A 17701-nucleotide genomic window follows, 5' to 3' on the forward strand; every position below is an offset into this window, starting at 1 on the left:
GTGTGTGTGTGTATGTGTGTGTGTGTGTGTGTAGCATCACGTCGTTTTCGGTATAACTGTGTAGGCAGGCGCACGGAAAGCCGTGCCATCCCAGGAGGTTCATTAATTATAATTAATATCGCTGTCGATAATGGCACTAGCACTTCGTATAATATCGCCATGACGTACGTGCATCACCGTGAGAGACGCCTTCGCTTTATGCGGTCTGCTCTCGCGGTCTTTTCGCGAGAGCGATCGTGATCGATGCCGTTACGTGATCGATGTAACCCTCCATCTAACCGGGAACACATCGTATGTGTTGTTTGTATCCATATTATTTAAATATGCATCCGTTTATTCAGAAGTTAATGACTTAAATTTGCTATTTTAATTATTGTGCAGATTTATATAAATAAAAGAGATGAAGAGATAAATTAATAAATGATTAATTAACAATTAATAAAAATAAGTAAGTAAGGAAAAGTAAATAAGAAAAATAAGAAGATTTACACCGAGTCATATCTTGATAATTTTTTTCTTGATTGAGCTATGCACGTTATTATTAAGTGACAATATTCTAGATGTACATATAATCGACGAATTTTCATGTAAAGCCAAAACGACAACTACAAAAGTGCAATTTGGCTTGTTGAGGCTTCAGTTGTCACTGTCCAACGATCACGAAGATCGTTCAATATTAAGAGCTAATTCGTTGGTCTGACAGGTGCAAGAATTGATGCCCAAGGTATACGGGGAACATATCCCGACGCAGATTGAGTATCGATCATTATACGCGTCGATGGTTATAAATTGTCGTTACGAATCAATTGGCTGTCGAGCGTGACTATTCGTGGATGCAATTAACCATCGGCGAAAAGCGATTTCACTCGGTCAATTCGATGATGAGAAAGGTGAGAAGGTATCTGGGGCACTCTCGGCAATAAGGACACATTTTACGTCATCTCGTTTTACAATTCTTCATTCTCGTAATTATCTGGACCGAGGCGCAATTTTCGCACGCAAATTAAGTGTTTAAAGTTTCACACTTGGGACACTTGAATCGAACAGATAACAACTGCAACCGCTTCTAAATCAATTATGTTTTTCATGCATGAGTTTAAGAGATTAAAGTAATTATAATTTAGCGTAATATGTTCTATCTCGTAGTTTTAAATCTTTCAGGTCGTCCCGCTGCGCGTATTTATATAAAAAAAGTCGACGATTTATGTGCGCTTAAACCGTACAAATCGGTGCAGCGATGCACCAAGATGAAGGGTAGCTCCGACGTGGATTAAACGACGCTGATTATATGCATCTCGGTTGTAAATCGTTACAAATTAATCGGCCGTCAGACTCCCCCTGCGTGTCCATCGACGGACGGGATTAAGCGCTTTGGAAGAGGGATCGATTCGCCGGGCATCGATCAGAATCCCCCGTATACCTCTCTTAACCTTTAGCCGCGATGTTGAATCGTTTACTTTGAAAGGACGAGAAGAAAAGTCACTCCTCTTTTTGCACGACGGATATATCTAATAGTGCATGCGGTTTGCTGAATTTCAGTATACGTGAGAAACGTTTCTGTTCTACACGCCGGAGCGGGGCGGAAAAAATGGGGGGGGGGGAAGGTAGTATTCGTTACCGTCAAACCTTTTGACCTCTTGCTGATAGGGGATCGATGTATCTCTCTCTTGATTTCCGATCTCCGCTCCTTATGAATGTGCGATTAGAAAAATCGCGCGCGCTTCCTGATGGATCGATTACCTTGATCGATCGAGCGTTAGAGAGCGCATACTTTTTGTAATTGCCACACTGCTTATAAGATAACTGTACTAACGGCTGCCCGGGATGGGCTGATAATTAATAGCTGCGATTAATTTGACACTGGTATCTTATATCAAATCTCGTTGAATCAGCGCTGCGTGGATCGAATGTTCGATTAAATGGATAATGTTGAGCGGTATATACGACTCGAGTGGTTTGAAACTTAATGGGTTGTAAGTTACTTGAAAAATTCATTATTTTAAAGTTTTATAATTACGCCGGAAATATAGGATCAACATTTAAATGTAAATAATGTTTTGAAATTACGTTAGGATGTTTCTTATTATTAGAGTGCTTTGCACTGCGTTATTAATTATGAGAATGCGAATTCGAAGGAAATGTTAACTTTTGACGCAGGCAAATCCATGCCCTCATCCGATCGTAATCCTGAAGGATGTAGCATCGTCGGACATGGAGTCCTTGCTGCGTTTTATGTATCACGGGGAGGTGCACGTGGGCCAGGAGCAGCTACCCGCTTTTCTGAAGACGGCTCAGATGCTTCAAGTGCGGGGTTTGGCGGACGTTAATAGCGGCGCCACGAAAATTCCGTCGTCGTCGGCCGGCAACAACGGCAGCGCACCTGTAAGTTGTCCCCGCGGCAGTTTAATATGGAAGTTGGAAAATTAATTATACGAATTATACGGCTGGGTTCGAACTTTTAATTAATTTAGCCTTAATTAAAACGAATTTTAATTAATGTGCTTTTAACACTGCGCCGTCGCCGTTACCGTGACAGGCGGAATCCCGGTTAGAATTCCCTGCTTCGTCCTTTAGCTTTTAATTTCACGACTTATAATAGACGTTAGACAAATATTACGCGGAAGTTTTAATAATGGATGAGTATTCCGAGTTTCGCTGATTATACATATAATGAGATTATTGAATGTTAAATATTAGTTGGAACTGTATTATGAAGAATGATTGCATTGTCTTTTTTTTTTTATAGACGCTGTGTACTATCGTCCGTTATATGTATTGTCTTTAATTTGTTCAGGCGACCCCACGTAATTGGCAGGATAACGGCAGAGGAGAGCTCAATGAAAGTGATATGAGTCCACCTCAGGAAAAGCGAGCGAGAAGTTATAGTCCGCCAATGGGTAACCATGTCGAACAAAAGTCGGATCTTCAGGAGTCCTTGTTAGGCCAGGCACTCGAAGGTGGTCCCACGATACACACGACATCCTCAAACAATATACAGGTGAGCGCAGGAATTATAGATCAAGTTGGGCAGTAATAATTGTGCTCTATTATACATAAATGTATTTCCACGCAAAATTGTTAAATTTAAATTTAGTGAAACTGATTAGTATCGTTCAGTGATTACAGCTATCTTTTCGCTGATGTTTCATGAGTGTGGGAATATTTTGTTTAATTTCAGGCGCAGTCAACTGGCGAAGATTCGAATTCTATGTCAGAAAATGAGGAGGATATGTCGAACCACGGCAGCATCCTGAACGCGGTGAAGACCGAGCCAAGTGACATTCTAAATGACTCTATAGAACACCATCGTAACAGCTTCCCCGCAGCATTACTGAGTCTTCAAGGTAATTATTTGGTTCTTATACAATTGGAAATTTTCTTATTGAATCTTGTAAAACATTTTATAGATTATATCGCTTGCTTTGTTTTGCGATTAATTTAATAATAAATAAATCGCGTATTTCGACAAGAATAATCAGACTATTGATCTGTTTGAAAAATATATGCTTTATATTGATAATTGCTTATGTAAATAACGGCCATTTCGTTATTTATAAGGCAGAGTTAAATTTACGATGGACCAAAGAAATCCGAGTTTTGTCGAAAGGATGCAAATTAGTTTTTTAATTAATGGCACATTTAATTACTAATTACATTTGTAATTAATTATTAATTCCTCGTCCAGTTACTAATTACTTTCGTAATTAGCAATTAGCCCGACTTAATTACTAATTACGGCTTCAATTAAAATTAATTAATGAATAATTACAATTATTTCTATTTGTGTACATAATTTCATTGTATTCTTTGACTTATGAAAATGTGTTAACATGAATCTATTATTAAATGTAATAAACTAACATATTATTAACATAATTTGATTTCGTTTACCTGTGCTATAGCCAATTGAGCGATATAAATCTCATGATTTATATTTATATTTACCGTGAAACAGTAGTTGACTTCGTTAATGCGTACCATGTGTACTGCATATTATTAAATATTAAAAAAATTAGTTCTATTTTTAATACATTCTTGATAATTTGCTAAGACAGTAAATGTCGCACTTGTAATCTTTTTCATTTGTATTTAATATATAATTAATTGTATTTTTAATTTTTGTTCTTATTTAATATTAAATTTTTTTAATAACATTTTATGTTTGCAATTGTCTAAAATTGATCTAATCGATTTCATTCATGAATTACAGGCATGAACATGCCAGGACCATCTGGTATACATCAGGTCGCCAATCAGGATCCAAATTATGGTAAGTTTATCAAATCTATGATTTGATCTCACTCTTTTAAACATTCTTAAAGCCCAGACTAGTATCCTTCCGTCGTTTCCTAAGACTCTGATCTCGTTGTTGCGTTTTGAATGCATGAAACTCTCGTACCTCTCACAAACCCTTGCATTCCTTGTCAGCTACCCCTCTTATCACACGGTGAGCAGCAACGTATTATGGAGTCGCATCTCAACGGCTCTTCTATGATTTTCATTATTGTGGCGTATCTTAACATAATGAAACATAAATCTGTTTCATAGTAATTACTATAAAATTGCCTTTCTATTCGGAAACGAGGTTCACATTGTATCTTCGTCATTGTCTTTGTCTGCAATGTGAGGCTTATTTTCGACGTCACCGTATTGCCTTAAAAAATTGTGCAAGTGTGAAATAAATTCGCGTCGCTATATTGCAATATCTACAAAATTTTCAGGATCAGGAATCGAATTGTAAATCTAAAATTACATTATCCATGATTATCTAAAATAATCTTAATTATGCGTGTATATCGATGTAGTGATCTTAATCGGTCGCAGTTTCAATAAGAATTGGAAACAAATCGCGATATGGGAAGATAATATGAAGAAGAGACAAACGATAGGGCGCACAAGAGCGCCAGGAGCAATTAAAGATCGTCATATTAACTCGCACGATACGAAGGATCGAATTCGATCCTAGGTTTAGGCAGAGGCTCGTTGGGGGAGGGTACGAAAATTATCGAGGGCAAGTTGTCTTTAAAAACCTGGAAATACACTTTCAGAAAAGAGAAAGTTGAAAAAAAAATGCATAAGAAAGGCCTGCGCGAGGCAAAAAAAGCGCGATTGAATAGTGTTTAAGGGATCGTACGAGGTTGGCTGAGGACTGACATTGGCTGGTGGTTCCAGGGCGGTGGCAGCCCTCTGGAGGAGATGGTTCAAGCTCGAGTTCCGGTTGGCTGCCGGGTACATCCTCGACGAAGAACGAGCACGCCGGGTCTGAAAGCTACCAGAGCGGCGGAGGTCACAACTCGAAAGGGCAGGATCTCTCGGCCCTGCTTCAGCATCATCACCATCAGCATCATCACCACCATGCCACCAGCCAACAGTCGTCGCAGCAACACACCCTCAATGCCCTCAACTCCCTCAATAACCTAAATAGTGACCAACTTACGATGATGCATCAGAAACTGCAGAACAATCTCCAAAGTCTTCAGCAGAGCACCTCTACCAAGAGCGATCAACTGAATCTGATGCTGCAGTCTTGCGCGAAGGACAAGATCGAGAGCATGGCGATACTACATCAGCAATCTCACAGGCGGTATCATCAACAAAGGGATGACACCAGTCACGTCGGTAAACCCAAGTGTCCCGAATGCGGCAAGATATACTCGAACAATTCCAATTTAAAGCAGCACATCGTTAACGTTCACACTGTGCAGACCGAATATATCTCGTGTCACGTGTGCAATAAGCAATTCAAGACTAAGCAGTACTTGCAGATTCATCTGCTTTCCATGCACGGCATCAGAAAACGAAAAACTTATCCCCTGTATCATCAGATGCAGACGCATGTTCAGACGCAACAGCAATCTTTGCAGCCTGCCTCGCAAGTTTCCACGAGTCAGCAGTCTCAACAATAATACTCCACGGCTGACAGATGGTCCGAAGACAGGCAGCAATCTGGAATATGATCGAAGAGGGCTCGCGATTTACATACATGCATACCGAAAGATCGGAACCATTTGCTGATGCCTCATAATTTGTGATCCTTTTGTGAAGACTTGTAACAGAGACGTTTTTATAGTGATGAATCCGTTGTTATTGCGCTATGAAGAAATCAAATGTGAAAAAAACGCGTTGCGCAGATGATGACAAATGTGTGCTTGTGTCTTCAGCGAAAGTGAGTTGACGCTGACGATATCACGATCTAACACATATACATATATATATTTTTTTTTATGAGATGCGCTGAAGGAAGGTGCGTAGATTCAACATAGACTTTAATGTTCGTCTTTTTGATAATTATTGATATTGAATATTGAAAGATAATTGCACGTCTTTTTACAATAGCGTGCAATTATACAATTATAAGACTGCACGAACTAATATTTTTTATTTTAGTTCTGAGATGATTTTTTTAGTTTATTTTTCGTTCACGAATATAAACTATGACGAAGAGTTTTTGCTCCGATCGTTATATGAATTCATTACTATTCATTTACGGATGAAGAAATCGTACAATTAAATTTTTTTGTTTTTTTACAAGTTTAATTATACTTAGAAAAATCTTAATAAAATAACTCGATTTGTGTGTTTGTAAGAGCAATAAATATTAAATTTTGTTATTTAATCATGAATCGATCCGATTTGTTTTGCGAAGGCATTCTTCTCTCTTTCCGTGATAATATAATATTTTCAGTATTACATTAAATCAAAAGAATTGCAAAAATTTTCGTTTGCACGTATATTATTTTGAAGTATTAGTTATTAATATAATATTTTCAAATATGATTTGATTGCACATTCGGCCTCCCTCTCAGCGCATCAACGGTGGTTAAATTTGACCCTGAGTGTGCGTCGAAAAGGCCGCGCCTAAGCGATCGAAGCTCACACTCGTAGGTATTCGTTTTTTATTAGAGTTCGGATAAGGGTGCGGAGGTGTCGATAGGTAAGGCGGAGGCGAAAGAGGGTGCTGGTACGAGAATTGGCCGACCTATTTTCGTCCCATACCGCAGTGCGCAGTTCACCCTTCGCGTTGACGATAAGCAGACCTCCTCGATTGGTCGGAAGAGGAAGAACGGGGGAGAGCGTGAGACAGACAGAGCTAGAAAAAGCTCCGCGAGAGCTTACTTTACCGCGGTATAACTAGCACGATAAGTAAAGCGGTATGATCAACCCCCGTTTTTTTTTTGTTTTTTTGGAAAAGCAGGCTCCCGTCGTGAAACTATTCTCCTATATTCATCGCTTGCTTTCATGGAAGAAACGAGCGGAATGAAGGATTTCGCCATTACCCAGAAATGAATGGGAAAGCCAGAGATACGAACTCTCACCTTCAAGAGCCATTGTTATTAATTTCTTACACCGCTTCTTTTTTTGTGGGAGAAAGCTTTTAAATTTTTATATACATATATGAAGCATCAACGAGGCTTAAACTCTAAATATATATATTTATATATAAATATATATATATATATTATATTTATACGTTGCTTATTGCTATTCATATAAACAGCATTAAAAGGAGACAATTGATTTTTGAGACTCATTTTTCATTTTGAAACTTGCATGAATAGAATTTTGTAACGTTATTTTGCATAATTATCGGAAATGAAGATATACCTAGCTGCAATCTCACGGCAGCAATCTGTCGTAATTGGCATGACTGATGTACACAATATTAATCACGAGATTTCCCCCGTTCATTACTGCGTCAATTTATCTTATAGGAAAAAAAAAATGAAAATGAACAATCAAGGACTGTTCGTTACATTACAATTTTGTTCATTTCGTCGTTGTCGAAAAATGAAGATCGACAAAGACTTTCGTGAAAAATCCGAAATCAATTGGCGCAGCATCACTTCACCTCTCGTGACGTGTATCGGGAACGTGAACATATACGTGTGTCACGCACGCCATCGTCCGTAATATTACGAGGGAGAAAGAGATAGGGTACGTCGTATTGATCTCGAGGATTCAACAAACAGCACCTAGTACCTCCCGCTCGTTCCTCTCTAACTCTATCTTGCTCCTCCACTCCGTGCCAATCCCGCCCCACATCCTCCCGTTCCCTCTTTCCTTCGCCGATGCCTCTCCCTGTCTCTCATCGTGTTCCATACCATTCGATTCGCCCTCGCGTATATAGGGTTTGATGAGGGCAAGCAACCCTGCTCGGACGATAATCGCAATTCCATTGTCGGGCTTTCGATCGCCGTCGGTCTCGTCTCGACAATGGTTCGCGTAAGGACCCGTCTCCTTCCGCACTTTCTCTACGGCGGAGAATGAGATTGGCAAACCGCTTTCCTTCATTACATTGTGGTTTTGAAAACCACATGCAGCAGGGAATATTATAGAAGCTGACAATAATAATGTCAGTGACACTAAGAACGTTTTCTGAATTTTCCAAACTTTGCTGTTAAATAGACAAATGTTAAATCGCTAAAAAGTCTATTTTTTTATACAGTTGAGAAATGAGATAAATTGAAGACTTTTCATTTAATGGAAAAAAATGTGTTATTTTGTTTCAAACTTTGATAAAGTATTTGCTTCTAAATTCTGAAACGTAAAAATTCCGTTTAATAATTTTTATTAAACAATGTTATAGAGTTCATACAGTTACAAATGGCAGGAATAACTTCCTATAGGAGGGGCTAGCGAACTTATGGGGGGGAGGTAATTTTGGCATTCGTGAAAAGTAAGCATTTCGAGGGAATATTAATTTAACTAGGGAAACGGTTTCGATCTATCGATCCGGTGACGCTTGTTAACAACGCGAGTGCCTGTCTCGGGTTAGCAGATTGCCGATTTCCGCGCAGACGGAGCGAGCGAGCGAGCGAGCGAACGAGCGAGCAAGAGAAAGTTTGCCGCGACACGCGATAGCTGGGTCTCTATGACCATCGACCACGCGATCCCAACAGTCGCCGCGTTTATCCTCGTTGCGAACCCCTGACAAAACAAACCCCGCCGGCTTATCCAATTCCGCGGTGTTTCCACGAATTTCTTCCATCCCGTGCCTCGTGCCAACCCCTGACGCTCGCAGCCCCCACGTAAATGGAGGCAGAGCTTCGCATTTGTTCTCAGCAATCCTCCCTCCCTCCTGTCTTCTTATCCGCGCACGTTCTTCTTACGCCAACCGTCTTTCTCTCCTCCCTCTTCCCGCCTATCCGTTTTCGTCGTTCTGCTTATTTCGTGCCATCGGCGTAAAGCTCCGTCGCCTACGACGAGTGCGGCCTCGTCTAAAAGCACTCACCGGTACTCGACTCGGCGCGGGTGCGGTCGAGGGTCGGTTCACTTCCGTTTCAGGACGTGCGGTAACCCAGTGACACGAGGCACGGGGAGAAAACGATAGGATAGGATCAGCTGCGAGACTGCGCAGCCACCCGCATGACTCTCGCGGCTATGATTGATGATTGTCGTTTACAAGTACTTTCGATTTACTTTCGAGATGATACGATAGTTCCTGAAGCTTTGAGATGAAAGGTTGTGAAGATTTTGGTTGAATGATACTTTAATAAAAGTTTTTTTTTCTTTTTAAGTCTTGTCTGTTTCGTTTTTTTTTTATTAATGAAACGCAAGTGCCAAATCTAAATTAAAATTAAATCGTGCAATTGCACAGCACAGTAATTAAAAATGTATTAATAATGTCATTTTATATTATTAATTCATTTTTTGATATATATTTTTTTCAATTTATACGGATTATAAAAATTCTGATTTGACGAACTATTGGATGTGACGATTGAATCTCAACAGTAAACTTGCTTCAAGGGTAGATATCATACTTGGCGAGAAATTCTTGCTAAGAAATCCACCTTAAGCTATGACATTCGATCAAAAAAATCTTTTTTTTTTTTTCAAGTTCTTTTATGAGATTTAAAGAAAAACTATTATTATCTATAGTAACTAAACAACCATGATAATGCGCGATTCTATATAAAAACATTAGATTTAATTCTTACTTGAAATAAAGTAAAGTGAAAGAGAAAAAAATTGATTTTGTTCGCGATTTTTTATTCAATAGAATATTCTTTAATTTTTTTTAACTTTTATCGATTTTTCAAAATATTATTTTAATCTTTCTGTATTTTAATTACAATTAATACTTTAAAACTTTTTAAAATGTCCAGTGCATTTGTAAAAAAAATTAATAAAAAATCGCTTAGATTTCATTTTGCTTGGATATCTATAATATAATTCAATTAAAATATCTATGAAAATTAAATTAAAAATTTCAGAGAATTTATTCCAATTTAAAAGTTCTACGAATATACATTCTCGTCTTGACTGTGTGATATCGGAGACAATTACGCGTATCATTCCGGCCACCGAAATTACGTGTCAGCGTGACTTATGTTCTTTTTGCGCCGGTCCTTATCTCGATCTCTCGCGCTAGATTCTAGCAGCCTACTACAGATCCATGTTTTCTACTGCAAGGTTGACTCTCGATCGCGCACTCTCGGCAGATTAGAGCCATCTATCACCCGGATCCGATTCGGATAACTTCGTTTCGACCGAGCCTGGTCAGATTCTTATCATCCTGACGAGTTTCCCCTAGGAAAACTTATCCACGTTTGACCATCGCTGCTCGACATTCCGCGCGATATTTTTCGACGCGTATGACACCGAAAGAGAGAGAACGATCGCGAGTAAATTTCAATATGGCAAAGACGAAACATATTAGCGATCGCGTGGAGCGCGCACACGTGTCGTTCATCGACGATTTTGTTTGTGACGACCGGCATTGTGTACATGTGCACAGGGGATGCGAAACATCCGCAGCACGTGGATGAAGGTAGGGTAGGATTCCTCTTCGTCTTCTTCTTTCTTAATCTTTGCTGACCGCCCGTATCCCCCAGATGTCCGTTCAAATCTTGATTTTCTCGGAGTATCCGGGAGAAAAAGAAAACTCGATTATCCGAAGTTTAACGTTGAGAAGAAAATCGAAATATATATCGACAACACTATGTTCTTTTCTAATATAATAAATTTCCACGCATTATAGAATATGCGGACAGAAATATTTATGCTGATATATTTTTTTAAATGGATTTTTTAAATATTTGAATTATTTATTAATTTTATTTTTACGCTGATGGTATAATTTTATTGTAAAAAAAGACAAGTTTCAGGCATTTTTATTATGTTAAAAGGCACTTTTTTATATTAAACTTGCTGTTATATTTTAAAAGCAAATGCAATCGATATTTCTCTCTATCATCGTCAACAATTTCCTAGACAAATATAATGTTTAAGTCAACACTGCTCTAACACTCAAGAAAATGAGGAAACTTCGCGTTGTAAAAATTGGAAAGAACCCTGGCGAAGGATCGATGACGTGGTCGAGGTTATCCCACTCGAGTTGTTCGAAACGCAGTTGAAAAACAAAGATCAAGTTGGTAAAAGAAAGGATCCGGAAATGAGACGAGATTGGATGTAGTGGCCCATTTCGGGAGTGGCGATGCTATCAAATATATTCCAAGGGAGTTAGGGCCGGCGGATAAGGCTTATACGTAGGTGGTCCTACACGTGGCCGTAGAAGGCGTAGAACATCGCCGGAGGACATTGCGGGAAGAATAAAAATGAGGTTTTTGCACGATAAGCGGAGCAACGAGACGAATGCACGGTGTCACGTTGAACTGTTTGTATCCCTCCCCCTTTTTCGCCGCCACACCGCCATGTTTTTCCCATTTCTCTGTCCTTCCTTCTCATCCGACCTTATCCCTACCGACCATTTCGTCTCGTCTCTTGCCTCTTTCTAAATGTCTCAGGCGTCCCTTTTCTCCGCTCCTTCACTCTCGCGAGATCCACGTGCTGCCGACGCACGCGAAGCCACTTGGACTGCGCCGAGGGTGGTTCATCCGTACATTATTGCGTCCTCCGGACAAATGGCGATTGCAATTCCCTCTCAGAACTTATCACATTAGTCTCCGCGACACCGTTTTGCGAACAGCTGACTTTCGGGTGCAGAATGTGTTTTGTTTGGTGTTTTGTTAAGTACGCACATTATAATAAAATAATGCGAAGCAGGAATAACACGATATTATGCCGGACAATCGTAGTGATAAAATAAATCGTAGTGCAAAATTCGCGAGAATTTATTACATTTTGTGAAACTAATTTTTAAACGCTTAATTAGTTTGCAATATAATTTTAGAAAATATCGCGCAAGTTTGGTGGGTCGATAGAAGAAAAACAAATAGCAGGGAAAAACACGACGCGCACTTTGGCTTTACATTCCCGTCGCGCGTTCGAAATCGCCGTTACGAATACTCGGCTTTAATCTCCCTGGTCTATCGATTCTCGTCGACATGAGCGAAAAACGAGAACGCATTTCACGGACGTTACAACAGCGTGGCAAACGTGGCGCGGCAGGATAAAAAAAAATTACCTCCGAAATCCACTTAATGCAATAAAAACGGTGGACATCAAAGGCGAAATCTCATTAACGAGGAAAAGCGCAAATATGCTTTTATCTGGGAAAAAAGCACGAGCTCTTAAACAAATTGACAATAATAAATAGATATTCAAAAAAATAACGCCTGCAACGTTGATTAAGGGAGACAAATCGTGTTATGGCTACGATGAACATAGTTCCCCAACTTTTTTTTACGCAATTTAAAATTTAAACTGATAAAAGGACGTTAAATAAAATGGCTAATACGACTGATGAAGAATTAAATAAATCACGCGGTGTAAAATATTTAATTCGCTTTTCTATGTCATTTCGTCGTCAATTTAAAAAGTCGGAACTGCATCGTCATTCTAATCGTAATACAAAATTATTCAATTCGTTCACAATCTACAAGCGTTCCTTCTGTTTGAGACGCAAAAGTTACGGCCGATTGCGCCGAGTAAAACGGCTCTGTTCACGACATCCGCTAACTTTCGCGGGGAAAACAAAACAAAAAAAATCGGGAAAACCGTGAAGAACGAACTCCGAAGCTAGCAACTTGTCCATTTTCTGATGCCGACGGCGCTCTTGCCGCCGAGATTCAATCAAACTTGCAAAGCTTTCGAGCACTCGGCCCGAGCTCTCGTTCTCGGATTACTCGCGAGTAAACAGCGACTACACGGCCTCCAGCGCGCGACGTCGGGTGTCGATAAGAAGGCGCCGAAGGAAGAAGCCGCGGATGCCCGAACGGTACTTGCCTCCTGTACGTCGCGTTGGGGTACATTCTCTCTCTCTCTTTCTCTCTCTCTCAGAGGAGAGTTTGCGGAGGGAAAGTTAGCGGACGGAGGGAGGGATAGAGTGATGTGGACTAAGGGTGGAGAACTGTGGAAAATCAATGTGGTCATAGAAGAAAAACGGGTGGGAGAGAAAGGGAGAAAGAGATAGATAGGAACCGAGGACAAGGATCCTTTATGTCGGGTCACGTCTTTAATATACCTCGCGTGGGTGGCGCGGCGGTGCGGCTGCGGCAGTGGGTTTAATCAATCTTCACGGCGAGGCCGTGTTGTGCCGCACGGATGCTGCATCCGTGAGAAACGCGCGGCACTAAGACTTCGATTAAGACCGATTGCGGGGGCGAAGTTTACGGAGGAAATGCGAGAATGTACCTGCGCAATTGTCATGCCAACGAAAGATGCTTATTCATCCCTTGTAACGGATACTATTCTAAGAAATTCTACGGATGATAAATTCCTTTTTATGCTTTAACCGTACTAGTTATAATTCATGATCCGTGACGAATAGTGACAAATTTCTGTTGATACAAAGCATCATACCAAAAGGATTGACCGTTTTTCCAACGGTACCGCATGGCAGTTCAATTGTAAATTTTCGTTCCCTGAGCTTTCTAATGCAAGCCATTGTAATTTTTTTTCCTCTGATGGCTTTTTACTTTTAGTCCTGCACTGCTATCATCTATTATTACTTTGTTACAAAAAATATATATGTATATTGTAAACTGAGAAATCCTTACATTTGTGTTAAATAGATTATTGAGTCCCTTTTTTGAGTCTTTTACTCGTAAAATCTTATTGTTCGATTTGAGCATTAGTTTTCCGACCTTTAGAAATGGGAAGATAAATGTCAATATTCAAGATATAAAAGTAAAAATTCACTTTACTCACATTACAAGTTTCCTGCATTTTTGTTAAAATCCATAAAAAATATATAGATTGTTTATGCATTAATATTTGAGATTTAATTCTCTCTCTCTCTCTCTCTCTCTCTCTGTTTTCTCTTTTTTATTTTTTATTTAAATTTTATTTTCATAATACCGATCTTGAAAATAATTTTAATTAAATTTCTTGTTATTAAGTTAATCTTCTTGAATTATTAATTTTAATCTTCCCGAAGACTATACAACCTTTTAAAATTGTTTATAATTTTCGTTGGCTAAATATTGGCCTGCAATGTAATTATAAAGTAAACAGATTTGTACGAATTTAAATTTATAGAAGTGCAGTTTAAAGCATTTAAAGACACGGAAGTCCTTGTCCCAATAAACGTTATATCAAAATTATCGTCAATTGGTGAAAGCACATCAGTTATATCAGTAAGCGATGCGTTTGTCAGTCGGAAAGCAAGCGTTTCGCGAAAGAGCGAAATTCGTGTGAGAGCGAGGTGAAAGAGAGAGAGAGAGAGGGGGAAGAGAGAGGGAGAAAGAGGGAAAGTGAGGCTTAGGAGGCCAGGGACGTGGAGAGGAGCGAAATGAGAGTCAGAACAGACGGAGGTAGAGAGGGTATATAGGGGAGGTGCGAGAGGAGTGACAGAGAGAAAAACACAGAGGCCGCGCTTCCCCCGAGGGTCCTGGGATCGATCCCTGTGCAATTTCCCGCACATGTCCGCATTGATCTGCCCTCACTTGCCCCCGGTATCCACCCCTCAGCACCACTCAACCACCACCACCACCGCCGTCGCCACCGCTGCCGCCGCCGCCGCCGCCGCCGCCACCACCACCACTGCCGCTGCCAACCACCCTAAGCTTCTTCGGTGGTACCTCCGATCACCAAAACGCCTACCCCCTAACCCTCGGTCTTCTTCTCCCTTCACTGCTCCCTTCGCGGACCAAAGTCATTTCAACTACGTCAATTCACCCTCTACTTTTTTCTTAACGTGTCCGAGTCTCACGCACCCGCGGCTTAACGCACGCATGTCACGCGCGCTACAGATATCATTCCCTTTGAGAGTCCCTGATATCGTTCGAGTTTCTTTTTATGAGTTTGACAGGGATGCGGACAATCGTTACACGTTTGACATACATAGCTTCCAGAATGATTAATGCACACATTATAAATAACGTTCTTCTACAAATGCTTTTTTTGATATTTTATAAGGTAATACCAAGGGCTTCTCTTGAATCACGTATCTTCTCATTTTATATTTTGCTTCGATTGTTGTCTCCAATTTTTTATAAACCGTTTTGCTTTGTACATTTCTTTTTTGTGTTGTACTCTGTTTTTTTCCGAAGTTTTTGCAAGGTTCTGTTGTCCCACGTGTTCTTGACAACCTCCTGAGGCAAAATTCACTCCGAATACGTAAATCCGCCCTTTATTTCCTTCTAACGTGCCTGAAACGCGCGCACTCACGTCTTAACACACGCGCGTCACGCACAGCGATATCCGTCCCCTTCAATGTCTTCCAATACTCTTTCTTACCCTTTCTCCGTATCTTCTTTATCCATACAATTCCGTATCACGTATTCGCTTCGATCTTCTATTATCTTACATATATCTTTCTTCTGATATATATCTCTCTAAAGATGCGTGCTGCTGGATAACAATTCTGCTAGTTATTTTATAAATGAATTTTCATAAATTGTAAAAACATTTTATTGCATTTACTTTAAGTTAAGCTTTGAAAAGAAATTATTAAGATATCTCAAGGAACATAAAAATAATACCCTTTATATATATTTCAAGAAAGCATGTACTTAATGTAGGAAACTTACGTAATATGTGTGATAATTAAGAAATTTTTTATTATTTTCATTCGTAATTGAACTGTCTAATTCGAAAAAGCAGATTTTCTCTCGCTCAAGAAATAACTTTTTATTTCAGTTATCTTTATACTGATCCTCTTGTCTACCGCGTTTCTTCCGTTTTTATGTCTCTATAGTTCTGTATTTTCCGTTATTGCCGCCATTGCCAAGCAATCTCAGTTTCATCCAAGCGGCCCCGGCCATCCGGTAGCTTCGTTCCAACCCCCTTTACAAGTCCAACGCGCCGAGGACGAAAGTCGTTTTAACTATACGCTCCCCTTTCCTTTTCACTTAAATGTACTTTTTCGTACACGTGTGTCTCACGCACAATGCACCGTATCCCGATAGTTGAGAAAAAGTTTCGACAGACGACACGGTTTTTCAATTCTAGAAAAGTGAGCCATCTTATTGTCTCATCTCATGAACTTCCGTAGGAAAAACTTTAAAGAGAGAGCATTGGTAAATTGTTTCGTCGTATTACTTCAGAAATTTAACTGCATAAGATGTGCACATCTTTAAGAATTTTCATTGAATTGATTTCTATAATTAAGACGTTCATTGTATTTTAATCCTCTTGCATTTATTTTTAATATTACATTTTAAATCAGTTAATAAAAATTAACTATAAAATTGAGTTTAATTATCGTAAGAATAACTTTTGATAAATATGATTAAATTATAGATTTTAATTTGAAAAATTATGGAATTTAGAAATCACTATTAGTATAATCACGGGAAATATATGCGGAAATACAAATTTCTTTTACTTTGTCTTTATAGAGACATATACGTGTTATTGGGCTAAACGCTAATTAAACTTGAATGCAAAGAGATCGGATACGGGTGCCAAGGTCAGAGACTTAAATACCTCGATCAATTATTACGAGAACGATGTAGTTCATGCAATACGAAACGCTACGCCCTTTACAACCCTGCGTTGCACGCGAGCAAATGAGCGAAAAGGCGAAAGTTAAGTAAAAGTAAACCTCATCGCAATGCGCGCTGTTTTTTTTCTCGTTCCCGAAGGAATGGAAAACTTAAATCGCGCTGAGGGAAGAAGCTCGTAGGCAACTACCCGGCTATCTATATAAATTAAAACTTTCCTACCCCTTCGAAGTCTTTTCCTCTCACTCAACGACTGCCATATATCAAACCACCTGTCATGAAGCCTAAGCCCTAAACCGTGCCGAATGCTGATGTAACCAATCGTTAACAAAGCTGGCATAAAGCCAAGTGTGATTATAGTTCTATAGAAAGTGGCAAAATATTAGACTGAATGTATATATTGGTGGGTATTATAAATTTTGAAAAAGTTACTTTGAGTGCCATCAATTTCGAAAAATCGATAATAAATAAGAAATATATTTTTTATTTGAAACTGTCTATACAAGAACTTATTTATAGTTTTAAAAAATGAGAGAGAGAGAGAGAGAGAATAAACAATTTATTTAAAATTTACGACTCGGAAAGTTCCATGTACGCGAAACATCGATATTTAAATTCCATTCTTGATTAGTTTTCGCGCGAAACGCCGTAGAAAACTGCTGATACTTGATTGTTTCGCGCTTTGCCGCCGTAACATCGAATCGGATTTCGGTGTAGCACATCAAGGCTCGTTTCTTATTTCGGTAGTATTTCCAGGAATAGAAATTGCACCGCGCCGCATATCGATCCCTGTCTATATCTCTGCGCCTCTCCCCTCAACGGGGATCGACGTTTTCGAGTTGCTCGCCCTTGCGGTAACGCGAGGCAGACGCGGAAGGACTTTCCCGGAAACCCGAAGACATCGATCT

At 39.5% G+C, this 17701-nt stretch overlaps 1 protein-coding gene across 5 annotated transcripts in view; it reads left to right on the plus strand.

Annotated features, from left to right (window-relative positions):
• LOC105453346 (protein abrupt) overlaps window positions 1–17701 on the plus strand; it is an 81853-nt gene that overhangs the window by 53125 nt on the left and 11027 nt on the right. For 4 of the 5 annotated variants that reach the window (XM_011695205.1, XM_011695206.1, XM_011695209.1 and 1 more), the window contains exons 5-8: window positions 2158–2382; window positions 2795–2998; window positions 3179–3344; window positions 4211–4270. In XM_011695205.1, coding sequence (XP_011693507.1) covers window positions 2158–2382; window positions 2795–2998; window positions 3179–3344; window positions 4211–4270 — 655 coding nt within the window. Of the gene's footprint in view, window positions 1–2157; window positions 2383–2794; window positions 2999–3178; window positions 3345–4210; window positions 4271–5172; window positions 6624–17701 lie in introns of those variants that run through there. The other variant, XM_011695208.1, reaches the window with a different exon arrangement.

Source organism: Wasmannia auropunctata, unplaced genomic scaffold (genome assembly GCF_000956235.1).
Source record: "Wasmannia auropunctata unplaced genomic scaffold, wasmannia.A_1.0 LD336000.1, whole genome shotgun sequence".
Taxonomy (NCBI): Eukaryota; Metazoa; Arthropoda; class Insecta; order Hymenoptera; family Formicidae; genus Wasmannia; species Wasmannia auropunctata.